The sequence below is a fragment of the Coturnix japonica genome, chromosome Z (genome assembly GCF_054131305.1).
Source record: "Coturnix japonica strain WE chromosome Z, WE-NBRP24, whole genome shotgun sequence".
Taxonomy (NCBI): domain Eukaryota; kingdom Metazoa; phylum Chordata; class Aves; order Galliformes; family Phasianidae; genus Coturnix; species Coturnix japonica.
Window position 1 is genome coordinate 21671032 of NC_140702.1, and position 16563 is coordinate 21687594.

Here is a 16563-nt window from a genome sequence, read left to right on the forward strand (position 1 = left end):
TCATCATCCACTTTTCAAGCCACCCTATACAAGAGAAACATTTCTAATCCTGGATCTTCGCTTCTTCCTCAAATTCTCTTCCATTTTTTTTCTTTGACTTCAGCATCCATGCTGACCACCTACCCAACTTGCTAGCTGCTCTTCTCAGCGTCATCATCGAGAGGAATATTCACCTGAGCTCTTCATCAGATGCTCTTTTCTCCATCCTAATTGGTTAATCTCTCTTAACCCCAGCTCTCATGCTATTTCCTCACTGCTTCTCAGTGTTTCTTTCTTTTCCCAGTTTTCTATGCATTTTTCCCCAGACTTGCTCCTGTCAGTTCCCAAATGATAATGCTGTACAGCGCTGCCTCACTGCTCCTTTCAATACCCTTACAAATCTCTCCAGAACCATCTTCTCTTTATTTTGTGTTCAACTTCTCAGCTCACTGAAGCACGACCTGTCCACACTTGCGCAGCATATAGCATACAAATGCTCTGTCCACAGCCACTGTTAAAAATAGTGAAAAATGAATCTATCATTCCTTAATATTGTTCCTCTTCTCTTCTGTCCTTCAAATTAGAGTCTTAATCAGTACTTACAAAATTATTCTGCCATTCCTCAAATTAACCTAATGCTATGTCTCGGTTCTCTGAGAATATTTCTGCACTTAATAGCCACATAATTAACCTCAAAGTATGCAACTGTTTTTACACATAGAAAAAAGCAAAGCATTACAGAATCAAATCCAACTTCACTAATGTTTTTTGTTCTTTAAATCACTAAAGTAAATTAACAAATTAAAAAAGCATCCTTGTCAGAAAACTATTCCAAAGATGTACAGAAGAATATGTTAAGATGACCTCATCAAATATCATACAAACTGAAGAGAGTTCCAGCTAAGCCCCAGCCTTCCGCAATTTTTTAGTAGGGTACAAAGATACAGTCATAAACCACAGACATCGTATTACCTCTTGACCAGAAACTGTAACATACTCTGCAGAAGGATTCTTAATTTGTTTACGAATTTCCAGAAGATGTAATTGGATTTTAGACAGCACATCCAGGATCTCTTCCTTTTTCTTTCTGATGACAGGGAAATCTGTAAGGTCTTTGAATAGTTGGGTTTTATCTCCAGTCCTGTGCATAAGAAGTGTAAGAAAAAATAACAGTAAATCCAAAAATGTATTCGCTTTTTACCAGCTATGTCTTTATTTTTATTAATTATTCTCATTTATTTTAACAATAGCTTTATTTCTCTTTAAGTTCTACTTGGTGCAGCAAATTTATCAGAAGCTATTGTATACACTACGTAAACAGAGAGGCACTGTGAATACAAACTATCAAAGGCTACACAAAGACAGCTCCAGAAAACACTTTCAAAATTCCTTCCTACTCTAACACATGATGCTCATTCTTCTGCTGTTTTCTTGTTCTGGTTTGGCTTTTTTGTTTGCCTCCTCTGAATGTGGATCCTGAAGCTTTCTACTTATTCTCTCACAGCCCAGCAGTGTAAAAAATAACAAAAGAAAGCACAACAAGTTGTTCCTTTCTGTCTCAGTTTGTAATTCTGGAATTACAGTTGCTTCAGTTGCTGTCTCACTCTTCAGCATCCTGAATACAGGCAAAATCTTTATCAATACTGAATGTGGAGCTCTGGATAAGTTCTGTACAACTTGTTAACGATTTTTTTCATAGATTTAGAATTTGCCAAGTATGGGCAGATTTCCGTGAAGACTGCAAAGAAAGATCTTCCCACAAGGCTTTCATCAAAGTCTGAAGGAAGGCTGCTCTCAAAGCAGTGCCTCCTATTTTATGATGCTGGCCCAAAACAGCAGAGGCGGCTGTTGGTGGTACAGCAGCAAAGGCTGAACCTTCCCACAAGTATCCCATTACATGTCAATGCTGTTTGACAGATGGCAGCAGAGGGGCACTCTGCCAGAATAGTGTCTGACATGGAAGTGTGTATGGAGCAAAGGAGTGTCACTAGAGTCCTCCATGCAGAAAGAGTTGCACCAATTGACATTCATAGATGCTTACTGAACATTTATGGAGGCAAACACTGGATGCGAGTACAGTGAGATGATGAATGGGTGCATTTCAGCTGTGGCAACAGTAACAGCTGTTCTCTGTGGGTGCAGATTGTTGTGAGTACAGCACACAGGCTCACAATCATTGCTGGTGGGAATGCATAGCTAATAGTGGTGACTGTTGAAAAACAACGTTTTGCAGCTGAAAATGCACTCTATTAAATAATGTTCATGTGTTCTTTGTAGCTGTTGCAGTTTCCATGGAAATAAGTAGAAGGCAATACTTTCAGAGTGATATACATGGAATATAATCAGAAGTTTCTCAGATGAGCTTTTTTCTCTTCTTGTTAAAAGATTAACCTGAATATTTTTAATACATGCAAAACAATGTTCTTTTACAGACTCGGTGTCAGAAAATGACAGAATTGTTTTGACTGCAATATCTTAGTTCAGGACTGAAACCTGAAACAGAAAGTGCCATTCAAATGCTTAAAACTGTGAAATTGAACAAATTATTACAAATGAGCTTGTCATCAAAAATAAGTAAATAAATACCTTAGTAGGTAGCAGGAAAACAACAGAAAGTAGTCCAATTTGCACTAAGTTAACTGTATTACATATTTGTATTTTAGAGAAAATATGAGACAGTAACTGTTAGTTACATAATTTCCCTGAATTTTATATTTGGAGAGCAAGTAATTAGGAAATGAGGTAATAAAATATGGAAGAGATGACGAATTCCAGTGTCATGACTTCTTGGATATCCTTTTCCTTGAAAATGAATTCAGTTTGACCCAGTGACCAGGCAGGAAACAAAAACGCTGTGTTCTGACTTTACGTTACATGGATGTATCTATTATATAAGTGACAGTAAAGACACAGTTTTAAAATATAATACTAATTTTTAGAAACAATTTTGTGCTAATTAGACTTGTTTCCATGGAAATGTGAGGAAAAAAGATCTCTACAGCCAGCAGCTCATATCAAAGACTGTCACTGGTATGTAATGCTTACCAAAAATTTAGAGGTTGAAACTTTAAAACAAGATAAAAATCACAAACTCCATGTCAAAAACCTCTTGGAACAGAGTTTTGAAAAACAGTGCACCATATACTAAAATTAACACATGATGCACGTGTGTGTCTGTGCTCGTATGTATATCAATAGTCATCATAATTATTATGAGGAGTTTTTGAGCATGAATAATATTTTCACACAAGTTAGTGATGTATTTGGGCCACAATGAAAATTATTTTAGTTTTCATCTTGAATAAAGGTAAATATCTGTGCATGCTGCAGATCTGGTTTTACTATTGTGTCTTTTTTTTTTTTTTTTTTTTTGTATGTTACTCTAAATATCATCAAGACAGTGACAAGATATATATTTTTTAACTCACAGTAAACTTGGCATAATTAAAATAAATTCTGTTTTGCCATAAACTGCCAAAACTATAATTGGACACAGTGAATCAAGAGAAATCTTATTATTTCACCTGTCCAATGAACGGTAAATATTTCACTCCTTCTCAGTGTCCAAATTTATACACCTTGCATCTGTCTCTAATTAAGAAGCAAATAAAGGACGTCTTGGGTTTTCTTCCTGAATTTTTCTCAGCAGGGGAAAGATGACAAAAATTTTATACACGAAGTGGATATCTAATCTTAGCCTGCTGGCAAAAAAAAAAAAAAAAAAAAAAGATATGCTGCTTCAATATAATGAAACATGAAACTATATGCTGCATACTTCATCATGAAACCATAGATATACCAATTAAATCTCATACACACAGGAAAATGCTCAATGTTGAATGAAATTTGCTATGAGAGGGAAGTTCAGGATGACCTGAGCATAAAGCCAAATAATATTCACTTATGTATTCAAAATGTCTTTCCCACAAACATGTTGTGTAAACAAAAACTACAGAGAAGGGAGACAAAGACCCAGAAGAGGCAAGGTTGGCTGCCTTTTTGACTAGTACCAGGACAAAATCATTTTTGGATGATTAAACTGTTTGCTGTTCAAAAAGGAATGAGTCTTTCTGCCCACAAGCTACTCTCCTGCAAATCTGAACCAGACAGGTATCACTCCCTTAACTGAATCCATGTTCTTGCTTCATTATTTTGTATTTACGCTTTCTTGTCTTCTTCCTCCAGTGGTTAAAAGCAGGATCTAGGGTTAATGATGGAGACAGCAGTACTTCCAAAGAAGCAGTATACACAATAAATTATTTGCAGTCACTCTCCCATATAATGCAAATTCATTACAATTTCTTTGCCTACCTTATTTTGAGGAATGGGGTGGCAAAGAAGAACAGAATCGATCAAAAGGACAGATGCCTCCATGCTTTCTCCTTTCCAAGACTACAGAAAAGTAATTACAGCAAAAAGCCTGAGCATATCTCAAGACTGAGGTAGAAGCTCATTTAGTCATTCTGCACAGTGCATGAACAGGGCAGTAACCCCAGAAATGCTAAGAGCTGATGCAAATCCCACAGACTACATGGAGTCTTCAGAATTATTAAACTCCATATTCTCATCATTACTGAGTATATAGAACAACAAAAACCAACAACAACAATTTGGGGGAAGGCCTCAAGGATTTGGTGAATTTTTAAAAAAATTGTAAAAAGCATATTTCTGTCAGCAGAGCAGCCACTCCATTAAACGTCATGTCCCTCTTCAAAAGAAATAGCTTATCTACCTAAATTTTATAAAGTAAACGCATGTTAAAAGAATTGATATGTGCAAAACACTGTTTGTACTCGATTTGTTCCCCAGAACAGCTGAGAAGTTTTCCTGAGGCACATAACACAGGGCAAAATGCTTGCTCACCTAGTTTATCTTAAAAAAAAACCCAACAAACTGCAAGAAGCACTGCATTAACTAAAAGTAACATGTGCAGAAATATAAAAACTAAAGTATAAAACTGAGATTTGTTAAAACAAGATGCACTCTTCACACAACTGAATATACTTAGCCAGAAATTCTATGAGGCGTGGAAATTCACCTGTTTTCTCTACTTACTTAGCTGCTTCTTCATTAAGAATCTTTAAATAATGTTTTACTGGGGAGAGAAGTTCTGGTATTTCCAACAGTGCATTTTGTAACAGAGGAGATTTCACATGAGACTGTATGACTGGAACAAGGGCTTGAATTTCCAAGTCCAGATGAGACAGAGTGCTGACTATCAAGAAGAACTCTTGGGTTGAACACTGAAAAGGAAGCAATACTTAAGTCATTACAGTGTACATTTTCATTAAACCCTGCTTTTCTCAGGATTTTGAAAACCAGACAAAATACAGTTAAGACGCATGCACTGCTGTGCAACTGCAGAATCTTACCACATTTACAATGTTAATAAAACATGCTAATTGATATATACAAAATGCTAATTGTTTTAACTGCTGTCTTTAGGGATCAATCCAGAGCTGATCATCACTGTTGTTATTACTGGGTGGAGATGTGTAATACACATGCAGTACACAGCAAGCAGAAAAACAGGCTGATAATGTGTGGGCAGCAAATAAGTAGGCTGAGTATTTTCATCAGTATCACAACATATCCATGCAGGCTTCTGCATCTACATGTTGCCATCTGAATTCCTAGGCTGTAGTTTTGGCAAGAGAGCATTTGGAAAGGCAAGGTTAGGCACAGAAAGGGAGAGTTCTGGCACAAGAGCACAGAAAAGAAGAAGCCAGAAGTCACTGTTTAAAATGTTGGTAGCTACTGCCAGATTCAGTGCCTAGCTGGTTACTGCCAGGTCTATGTGACAAGACGGATCCATCACTGAATTCCTAGCAACCCCATGTAATGGCCCTCACTTGCACATTTCTAGATAAGGAAAAAAGGAGAAAGCAAGCACTTATTTTTTCACCCTCTCCTACCCACAAAGGTATGAAAAAGATTTTTCTGTCTCCTTCAGGCAACTGATTACGGTATTATTGAAAGGGAATCTCTCAGAGAGCAGCATGCAACACAAAGTGCAGTCAGAGGCTGCTTTTCAATACCCACAGAGCAAGAAAACTGCATACCAGTTCCTTTAAAAAAAAAGTCTCACCAAAACCAGTAACTTCCCGTAGAAATGTAAGCTTGCATTTATGCTGCAACATATGCGTATACCAAACAGAACCACAGTCCTCAGAGACACATAACACCTCCTTAACCTGGTTCATTGGGACTCAGGGACATTTACACCTTAGAAAGTTTGGGGAAAAAAAGTTGCCAATAAAGAATTATGCTTATATTTTCTTACATTTTGGTTGACAGGTGCCTGACAATAGAAATGTGTAATTTAACCATAGTATTTCAAAGACAGGTTACGTTCTGCATGCTTTCAGAAAACTCAAATTCATCCTTGTTTTGTACACATGAAAGGTAGGATAGAACAGAACTACCAGGTGGTATCTCCACAACTGCTCAGTTGTATGAGAGTTTTCTTTTTTTCTAGACTTGAGCTCTTAATACTCCATGAAACTATGTGCTTCCCCCTTCCTTTCAAAAACTAATCCAAAACGCACTAAATCTCATCATACAAAAGTTTTATCTGGTAGCCTAAATTTACCTTCCATTAAATTAATCCAAATATCTCTAGTTTTCCTCTTTTGTATTATACTAACTCCACTCTCTTTGCTATTAACACCCTACAAATATCTCAGAGCCTTCTGTTATCCTTTAATAATCAATTTAACCAAACTATAATCTTTTAATCTTTCTTCATAAACAACCCATTATTCATCCTCATGAAAACTTCATTTTTCCCCTGCGCTTGCTGCAATTTATCAACATATTTCTGATAATCTGGAACTTGCTTATAAAAGCTTTGACAACAAAATAAAACAAAATAATAACACAGTAAATCTGTCAATGGCATTTGAAGTCGCAGCACAAAAGAAAGGTCTGAAAGACTGAAGAAGTGATAAATCCAGGCCTGGACTCAAAGTCAGAGTAATTTACAGTATGACTGACTGCATCATCGTCAACAGCCTTGATGCAGATAAAGGATAAAATTCTGCAAGACTTCTCTTGACTACGAAGTGTACTCCTCAAGGATGCAAAGGCTGAAGCCTTGCCACACAAAATTGTATTGTGGATTCCTGACAGACAGCATTAAGTGATTCATAGCAGAACAACATTCAGGAAAAGAAAAGAATGAAAAAATACGGGCAGTATGAAATACGTAAGCCAAACAGGTGTTTTTATGTTTTGTTTTGCTTTCACAAAATTATTCTTTAAAAAAGGAAGTGGCGGGAGGGAAGATTCAATCTGCAACTCAACTAGCACATTACCTGCAAGGAGAGGGCAAAGGCAAAAGTTTCAGAGAGAACAATAAAATGTATCTGAGGTGCTGTAAGAAGGGTTGGGAGGTAGATGAAGCAATCAAGCAAAAAAGAAAACAAAATTAAAAACAAACAAAAACACGAAACCCTCCACCACAATAGAAAAAAACCTTGATCTTGTACATGAGCACCACAAACAATCCTCACAATTATCATGAGGTGATATCAAAGAGTACATAACAAACATTCTGAAGTTTCTTGCAGCAACTCTGCTAAGCTACAAACACAGTTGTCTAATTAGTTAAAACCTGTTTGATTCTATTACGATCTTCAATGCCATTGGAGAATGGCAAATTTTATTTAGCAGAACTTAGCTGAACATAATGTTCCCAAGAGAAAGATGAAAATAATAGTTTTTTGCTCATTCAGAGTATCATTCTTTCCTCAGCTTGATCTCAGTAACACTGCAGGACTTTGCATCTAAAATTTTATGGCTCCAGTGCAGAACAAAGCAAACAAATAACTTGAACAGATGCATAAAATGACTATGAAAAGATAGGCTCCATTAAAGTGGGACTAGCTCTATTTGAATTCTAACTAACTTTACAGAAGCAATATATAATTGTGTTATAAATTAGAAGATTTTGAAACATGTTGTAAGATTAGTTTACATAAAGCAGGATTAATAATCCTGCAACCACCAAAGATTCTCACAAACCTATTCAGTGCCATTTTTGAAGACTAATTTTGAAATGTGCCCAGTGATGGTTACAGCTTCTCTGGCACAAGAAAAATAACCTCAGTGCTGACAGTGATGTCAAATACTTTCAAGCGGCAGTTCCTCAAACTATAATGAAAATGGTGTGGCTGCCACCAGGGAGAATACATGGAAGTTGAGCAGCAGTATGACAGGTCTAACACCCTTCTGAGAACACCACTGAACGCCATTGAGCATTGTTTGCATTAGAGAATTTGTTTCCAGCAGATCTAAAAAGGAGCCAGCAAGACTACAGTTAACAGCCATTGACCAGTCCAAGTTAAAAGCATTTAAAATTCAAGAAATGGGAATTGAAAAGCAGCATTCATTCATCACTCATTTCAAGCAAAAACAATGACCTTCAAGTTTTTAGTATAGTGAGCATAATAGATGTGCTGAAGTTAATAACGTGCTATGGGAAGAATTTATTTTAAACATCTTACACAAACAGAAACAAATTTCAAGGCCATATATAACAGGTGTTGACATAATAAGAGGAAAAATAAAAAATACAGTGTTTTTCTCTGAATCATCAGGATACTGAAAATCACAGAGCCTTTAATGAATTATCAGGCGTGGCTTCAGACACTGATTCAGAACAAAACAGGTTTTGTTTTTCTAATTGTGACAACTTACGAGGAACTCAAAAACAAGGAGACTCTAAAGTTAGGAACAGAATATACCAAAATGACATTTTATTATGTGCCCTGACAAGGTTTGATTGACTTCAGTTCTTGTGCAAGAAGACTTCATGAAACTTGTTCACTTTAATGTGTGCTATAAATTCGCTATCTGTTTGTTATGATGACTGGTTACACTCTGGTGACTGAGCCTTAGTAAGAAAAAAAAAAAGCTTATGGAGCCACGGGTGCAGATAAGATCAACACTTAGAGATTAAACCTGTACAAATATTTGTCTTCTGAAACACAGCCCACCACACATGGTTTTGTAGAACACATTTCTAAATGTACTGAGGGCATGTTCTGCACTGGTTGCTAAACCCATTTAAGCATAGAACTCAGGCAACTGTCTTGCCATTCTATACACTCCAAAGCCAAGCTGCCATCACTTTAACTGACAGAAAAAAAAGGTAGGATCCAGCCATTCATAATTCCCAGAGTCCTCCAAGAGCAGTGTAGTAGGCTGAACTTGTTATAGAGAACAGTAATTTTGAGATGTGTTTTCCAGCAAGATTTCATTGTGCATCAGCTCCAGGCACAACCTAGACAAACGTCTTGTTTCTTAGAGTTAGACAATATTGTTTCCTATTTGCCTTTTGAAGTTAGCTTCTGAATGCTACCAAGAGGTCTTCAGATCTCTTTATCTCCAGCCATCCCACTCTTGCCACAGAGAAGGGCAAGGCTATTTTGTGGTTAACAGCATTTTTGTCTGGGAAGATGTCAGGTGCTGGAGCTGCTGAAACTGAGAACAAGTAGTTCTTGTATTAATTCCTCTCTCCATAGCAACAGTAACATTGCTCGTCTCATTCCTGTAATTATCATTCCCATAATTCCTTTCCAAACTGGGGCAAACTTGGAACTGGCAACACCACCTTTGAAGCAATGCCTGATTATTTTACCTCGCCTCCCCATTTGTACAAGAATGCTGTTCTAACTCCAGATCTGGGGTTAGATTAGCAATATGTTTTGGTGGTTTGGGACAATGGGAGCTTGTGGAGGGTCAGATTAGCAATTACAAACCACTACGATACTAACAGATAAGAATCATAAATTGACTTATTAAAATAATTAAGTCAGACCAGGAAAATATGCAGTGATGACATACTTATTTACCGGAAAAGTTCCTGCTTTTGCCTTGCAAAGTTGATTCTGAAATACAGGTGTTTTTTTGTTTTTTCTTTTTTTCTGTCTCCACCTGAGGTTGCAGGCACATAGTTAATCACACAGCAGAAGTTCTGCATTGACTGATGTGAATGAAAGGTATTCAGAACAACTGATACAACACAGCCACCCCTGCACACTTCAGAAGCCTGCCTTTGTGAAACATATATTCTCAAATGATAACATCAATGAAGCCCTAAGAGTCTGAAAGATTAAATACTTGTCAGATTTACCTATTTTTCCAGTAGTTAACACTGAGTTGTCAAGACTACATTATGGCACATCAGGGATTAGAGTTAATATTTAATTGTTGATTAGTTCATTTGTCAGTGTGTTCAAATCTTTTTGTACTCCTGAACAGGAATGAAAATACAGAAGGGGAACCTCATGTAGGAACATATGGGAGATGGACATCTGGAGTTAACAGAACTGGAAACACTCCTAGTGGAAACTAAAATGGCAGTCTTCATCCATGAAAACCAGTTACTCTGTGTTCTTGAATATGCAACAAAGAGTCCTTTTTTCAGTCAAGTTCACTATCTATCTCGACCTCAGAATCTGCTTTCTAATGTTTGCTTTCACAGAATCACAGAATGACCCGGGTTGGAAGGGACCTCAAGGATCATGTAGTTCCAACCCCCCTGCCTGGCAGGGCCACCAAACATACACATTTACTACATCAGGTTGCCCAGGGCCCCGTCCAACCTGGTCTTGAACACCTCCAAGGACGGGGCATCCACAACCTCCCTGGGCAGCCTGTTCCAGGGCCTAACCACTCTCCTAGTGAAGAACTTCCCCCTAACATCCAACCTAAATCTTCCCTCTTTTAATTTAAAACCACTTCCCCTAGTCCTGCTATTGTCAGCCCTTTCGTTTCTTTATTCAAAACAGACCCTGTTTTGCAGGGACTGTATCATCTACTCAAAGTCCTACAGGTTTTGAGGGATTACTCAGTGCTTAGGGTACGCCCTACTACATTCTGCTGTGGATAACAAACTAGATTTTTATCATGGGAAGCTAATTCATCAGAGGCAATTTGCATGCTTGGAGCAAGAAAACTCATTCCTCTCACCCCATTTACTTTTCCTGAGGGTTCTACTGGAGCCTTCCCCCACTAATGCAACTTCTTTCCAACATCTGATTCACGAAACACTGTACCAGTGTTGATGATAAGACAGATTACATCACCTCATTCCAAAAATAACATGAAAATCCATGACCTCTGAATTGTCCCACCTAAAATGCCAATTTTAAAGCTGAAAGAGTAAAGAGTCTACAACAGGAAAGAACAGCCCCTAAACAAACAGATACAGACTAACACATACATAGACAAAAAGAAGTAAAAGATGGAAGTGGAGTATTGCCAGAATACAGATTGTATTCCTACAAGTCTTGTCATTTATCATTTATCATTGAAGCTGAAATGAGATAAACCATTAAAAAGTGAATACTTTTTGAAGTACCTTTGTATGATGTAGATACTGTACATTTTAGAGGATGATGAAGTTGGTGCACATTACCTCTTTTCTTATACTTCATGATGGCAGACCTCTGTCCATTCATTGAAATATGAAAGTGACTCCCTGTGCCTAACACCTTAAAGCCTTAAAAAGAACTTGAGTTTCAAATTTTCAGAGACATGAAGTCTTTGTGCTGTACCATCCAAAGAAATTACAACTTTGCTCTCCATCTACCCACCTATTCTTTTATCTAAAACAAGCTGTCAAAACCTCTAAATATAACAGTGAAATAAAAGAACATGAAGTACTGCATAGGTGCTATTAGTGCATTAATCTGCTTCAGCTAAGAACTGCCAGCATCTCATTACAAGTAATTCTTATTAAAATGTGCAAGTGAGATCCAAATCAGAGAATTTATAAACAAATTAACATTAATCTTAACACAGCTAACTACAGCCAAATGGTTTCACAAGCAAGTGTGATTTTAGATAAGTATGCAGAATGTAATGCATTGTTTTAAAAGGAAATAACTGACAGCATGAGGACCTACTGCATCCTCTCATCCCACTGAATCCAGTGACTGACACAGGAACACCTTCAATGTTTTTCCTGTTAGCATTAGCAATACACTGCATTTGTACTCTAATTTTACTAAAACATTTCTTCTTCAAACAACAGACCCCTGATAACTTGCAAGATAACATAAGTGTCTACCATAAGGCAAAATATTTTTTTTATAAACTTGTATCCCTTTATTATGTCAGCTTTGGTCTTGCTAGTAAGAAAATATTTTTAAACACACTATGAAAAATACACTGAGATAAAAACACAGCATTAGAAGATAATAAATTAGGATAACCATGGATATACCTTTTTGTGAAAAACACTGCAAAGTCCTCTCTCTAAATCTGGCAGCTTACAAATAAGATTCTGAATCTGGCCAAACACGCTGGATTCTGACAGGAGAATTTCAGACACAGCATCAAGCCGGGCATTTATTTCACTGTAAGAGATTAATCACAAGCTCAATTAATAAAACTCTATGAAGGAAAGGTATATAGCTAGTCAATTTTTTCCCATGTTTTCCACCCCCTTTTTTAACATTTTGACTATGAGCACACTCTCATGAAATAAGTAGAATTTATAAACGTGTAAAATTCTAAGCTTTCATTCAAGATGAAAAGACCCTGCACATGTCAGCCCACTCTGTGCTCAAAACAGCTCTGTATATACTGTGCCACTGTCTACATATTTGTTTAATGATATGTAAAATGAGCAACACACAGTCCTAAATTCTCTACTGTAAATTTACAGGCAAGTACCAGTCTGGGAGCTGGTGAAGGGAAGGAGGAATTTCTTTTTAGCTACGTCTCTCATACTTTATTGCAACACAGGATAAATATTTATTACCACTTCACCTCTCTACTTTTTACACTGAGCAGTGACTGATAATCAGAACCCCATTAGGATTTTTTCTTGTTCAAAAACTGTAACATGCATTTCCATATTCCAGAACGGAAGACAAACAATCATAGACTCATAGAATCACAGAATGGCTTGGATTGGATGGGATCTTAAGGCCCACCCAGCTCCAACCTTCTGCTGTGGGCAGGTTCCCACTCACCAGACCAGGCTGCCCAGGGCCTAAGATGACCTTGTGCCTCCAGGGATGGGGTTTCCACAGCTTCAGTAAACATTTTCTTTTTTGAACAAATAACTATGCAGCTTTTTGAACCTTTCTTACAAAGATATAAACTCCTTTCTTTTGTTTTTGTGCAACCCAAATTAACCCAACACTTTTTCTACAAAATACTGAGATCAGAGGTACATGAGAGAGTGCAAAACATGCAGAGTCTTTGGGAACTTATGAACAAGAACAAAGGAAATCTTGCCAAAGCAAAAGGTAGCTATCTTGCTCTAAGACAGCTGCAGAACAGACATGTCAAGGGATTTTCATGTCCAGGCTTTATCTCCGTGGCAATTGTGCACACAACAGAATAAAGTTAACTAAATGAAAGCTGTGATAAAATTTGCTGAAATTTCATGACAAAAACACATTTCTTCTAGATCAGATCTTTTCCCAAAGTCCCTCACCAGTGTGCCTGCAGGCACACCATCCAGGTACTAACAAGCTGGAAAGTAGGCAGATGGAAAATTTACAACAGATAACTCTGAACCGGAAGCATGATATTCCAGGAAACTTGAAAAATCTCTGAGACAATTCAGTGTTTATTTAAAAAAAAAAAAAAAAAAAAAAAAAAAAAGCATGCATTTTCATCTAACTTGACTTTATCCAACATTCTCCTCCTCAGACAAGAGAGTCCATAAATCACCCCATTTATCATGCTGCTGCTGCTGAGTGTGACCATCCATCCTGGTAGGGTTGGGAGAAAGCACTCACTAATGCTGTCACTTAATGAACTAGCCAAGCGCATACAAGCAAATGCAGTCGATCCTGTGCCTCTTCTCACAGACAGTGAGATGCTCTGAAGTCAGTCAGCAGAGGAAAACAAACAGTAATCCAAATTTAGGAATCTGAGAGAGACTGCCTGTCTCGTCTGCATTGCCCAGTGTCCATGGCTTTTATACCAGAACTGCCACATCGCTCAGCACTGTAGCTGCTAACAAAATCTACCCATGAGAAATTCAACAAAATCGGGCAGTTCCACAGACTGCAGACATTACAACAGACTAGCAGCCACAGGCCTGTGGCCCCAAAGGTAGTTAAATCTAAGAGGCCTTGAAATTTTATTACACCACATGTGAAAGGGAGAACATCGTGGCTATATGTACACTCGAGATATGCCTAAGTCTAACAGCACTTAAGTGCTGGATTTTTCAGTGACATACTGCTGTATTCTAGAACAGAAAAGCCATTCTCTCATCCATCACAAATAGCACGCACCAGCTCCCAGCGTGGCATGGCTGCACAATGCCAAGATTTGTGATGCCTCACCTACTGCTGTCTGAGTGGATTCAGAGAATGCATAGGCTTTGTTTCACAGCCACTGCAGGGATCAGGGATGGACTCCTCCAGCTTGGCCACAGAACAGCATGGAAATGAGCTGCATTCCCTCCAGACTGGATGGTCTACTCCACACCACAGGCCCTAAAATGTATCTCAGCCCTGACAGACTGTTTTTCTCCCAGCCCATAGCAGAGACATCAGACTGCATAGGCTCCACTCTGCATGCTGTGAGTGTGCCATCTTCTTCCTGACCCTGTCCCACTCTTCTGGAAACATCACTTATCACATAGCTAAACACTTCTGCTGTTGCTCTGGGCAGCCAAGCAGCCTTTAGACATCAGCAGCAGAAAGCAGCTACCAACAGCGCAACTGCTTGAAGGTACAGCAGCTGCTTTCAGCATACAACACACCTGAATTTTACATTTTATCTCTAAGAGCCTTGTGGCAACCAGCATGGTACCAGCAGGATTACATAACTAAACCATCAATGAGCAAGCTGTTGGCTGTCACACAGTGTATTTGAGACAGCAGATATAAGTTTTGTGCCTCAGTCAGTGAGGCTCTCTGAATGACAGCTGGATAATGGAAAGGAAATTGGGATGTGTTAATGTCGGTGGCAAAATAATAATGCACTCTGTCTGCGTGGAACTTTGAAGCTAGCTTAAAGTTATGTTGAAACTCTGAAAGGTCAGTATCATCAGCCATGATTAAATTTTCACAGAGTTATTAAAACTTGCTGTGCTTGAGACCTTGGAATGCTGTTCAGCGTGAGAGTGAGCTAGGCTGCTAAATTACAAACACATGCATCTTAAGGAAGAAAATCGTCTGTATTTTTATTATAAAAAGCCCATGCAAGCAGCACACATATTCCAGAACACTGCAACTAAATTCAAACGGCATGATTGTATCTATTTGGCCATCTGAAAACATACAACAACGTGTAAAGTAGATGTAGATATTAAAAGAACTCCTCCCTTCAAAGCTTAATCCGCACTTTAATCATCCTCACATATGGCTATGGTACTGTAGCTCCAGCAATCTAAAACTAAGCACCAGTACAGTTTTTCTGCCTTAATCCTACAAGTCAGAAGGGGTCAGGAGAATGGCATCCAGTATCAGATGACCCACTTTTTCCACCTGAAAACAAACCATACTGGGATTCCTATTTTGAAAGCCAGAAAAACTGAGAAGAGTTATGTAAAACTGCACATATATGGGGAAGGAAGAACAGGAAAGAAAAATGACAAAAACAGCCAGATGGTGAATTTCAAAGAATGCTTTTAAACTTTAAAATATTTTTACTGACACTAGTAAACATTTTGCGGAGATGAATATATTATGCTGATCAGTCATTAAACTACCTGAAAAGAAATTTATTCTGCAATGCACAAATATTCAGTGTACAGTTTGGGGTTTCTAATCTGTGTATGGTTTCAAAAGAGAAAATCTGCCTGGAGAAAACCTGAATCTAACATTTATACAAAGAAACTCAGCAACTGATGCTAAGAAACTGTCTCACATTTTATATATTGGCTACTATTCCATTCTCTATTTAGGTCCACTATTAGCATATTCTTCCCCATCTGTATAAATCATGTCAGAAATCTGAAATCTATCCAGTTTTCCAAGCAGTCATCTGAAAAATAACGCAACAGAAGTCAGCTGACTCAAAGCAAAACTCTCACTTCTGCCATACTCTCCATCTAAGAATAGCATCGTGTTGTGGTTTGAAACTAAGGCATATCATTAATACAATACTAAAATCACTTTGCAATGTACTTAAATGTTTTTCATTTTAGTATTTTAGAAGAATTACTTGAAATTAAAGTCATATGATATTGTCCTCTTTTATTCTGCTGCTAAATATGCAAATAAAAAAGAAAATTTGCAAATAGGAAAATATTTGAATCGTGCAGTTAAAATTATTTTGCCATAACAGAATGCTGCAGACACAAATGCAGTACGCTGAATTAGTGCCTCAGCATCTTATCAGTCCAAATCAGCAATTCTAACAGACCTAAAAGATGTTTAGATATCTTTCCCACAATGAAGCAAATCCAGTATTTTTAGATGTGATATTTACTCATTACCTTTAAAGCAAACTGAAACTAATTATGTAAACACTACATAACTTACAGTCCATATGACCCAACTTCGGTATAAAGTTTTATATTTATACAAGGCAAAGAATTACAAATAGGAATCTATTATATACTTCTTAACGTTCAGTAAATGCAGAAAATGTGGGTTC

The 16563-nt window shown here is 37.6% G+C and overlaps 1 protein-coding gene across 3 annotated transcripts in view; it reads right to left on the reverse strand.

The window, feature by feature from the left end:
* Positions 1–16563, reverse strand: part of MSH3 (mutS homolog 3) — a 107675-nt gene that overhangs the window by 39765 nt on the left and 51347 nt on the right. For all 3 annotated transcript variants that reach the window (XM_085529683.1, XM_085529684.1, XM_085529685.1), the window contains 3 exons: positions 12215–12347; positions 5035–5222; positions 952–1120 (listed from right to left, as the gene is read on the reverse strand). In XM_085529683.1, the coding sequence (XP_085385809.1) occupies positions 952–1120; positions 5035–5222; positions 12215–12347 (490 nt within the window). The remainder of the gene's footprint in view (positions 1–951; positions 1121–5034; positions 5223–12214; positions 12348–16563) is intronic.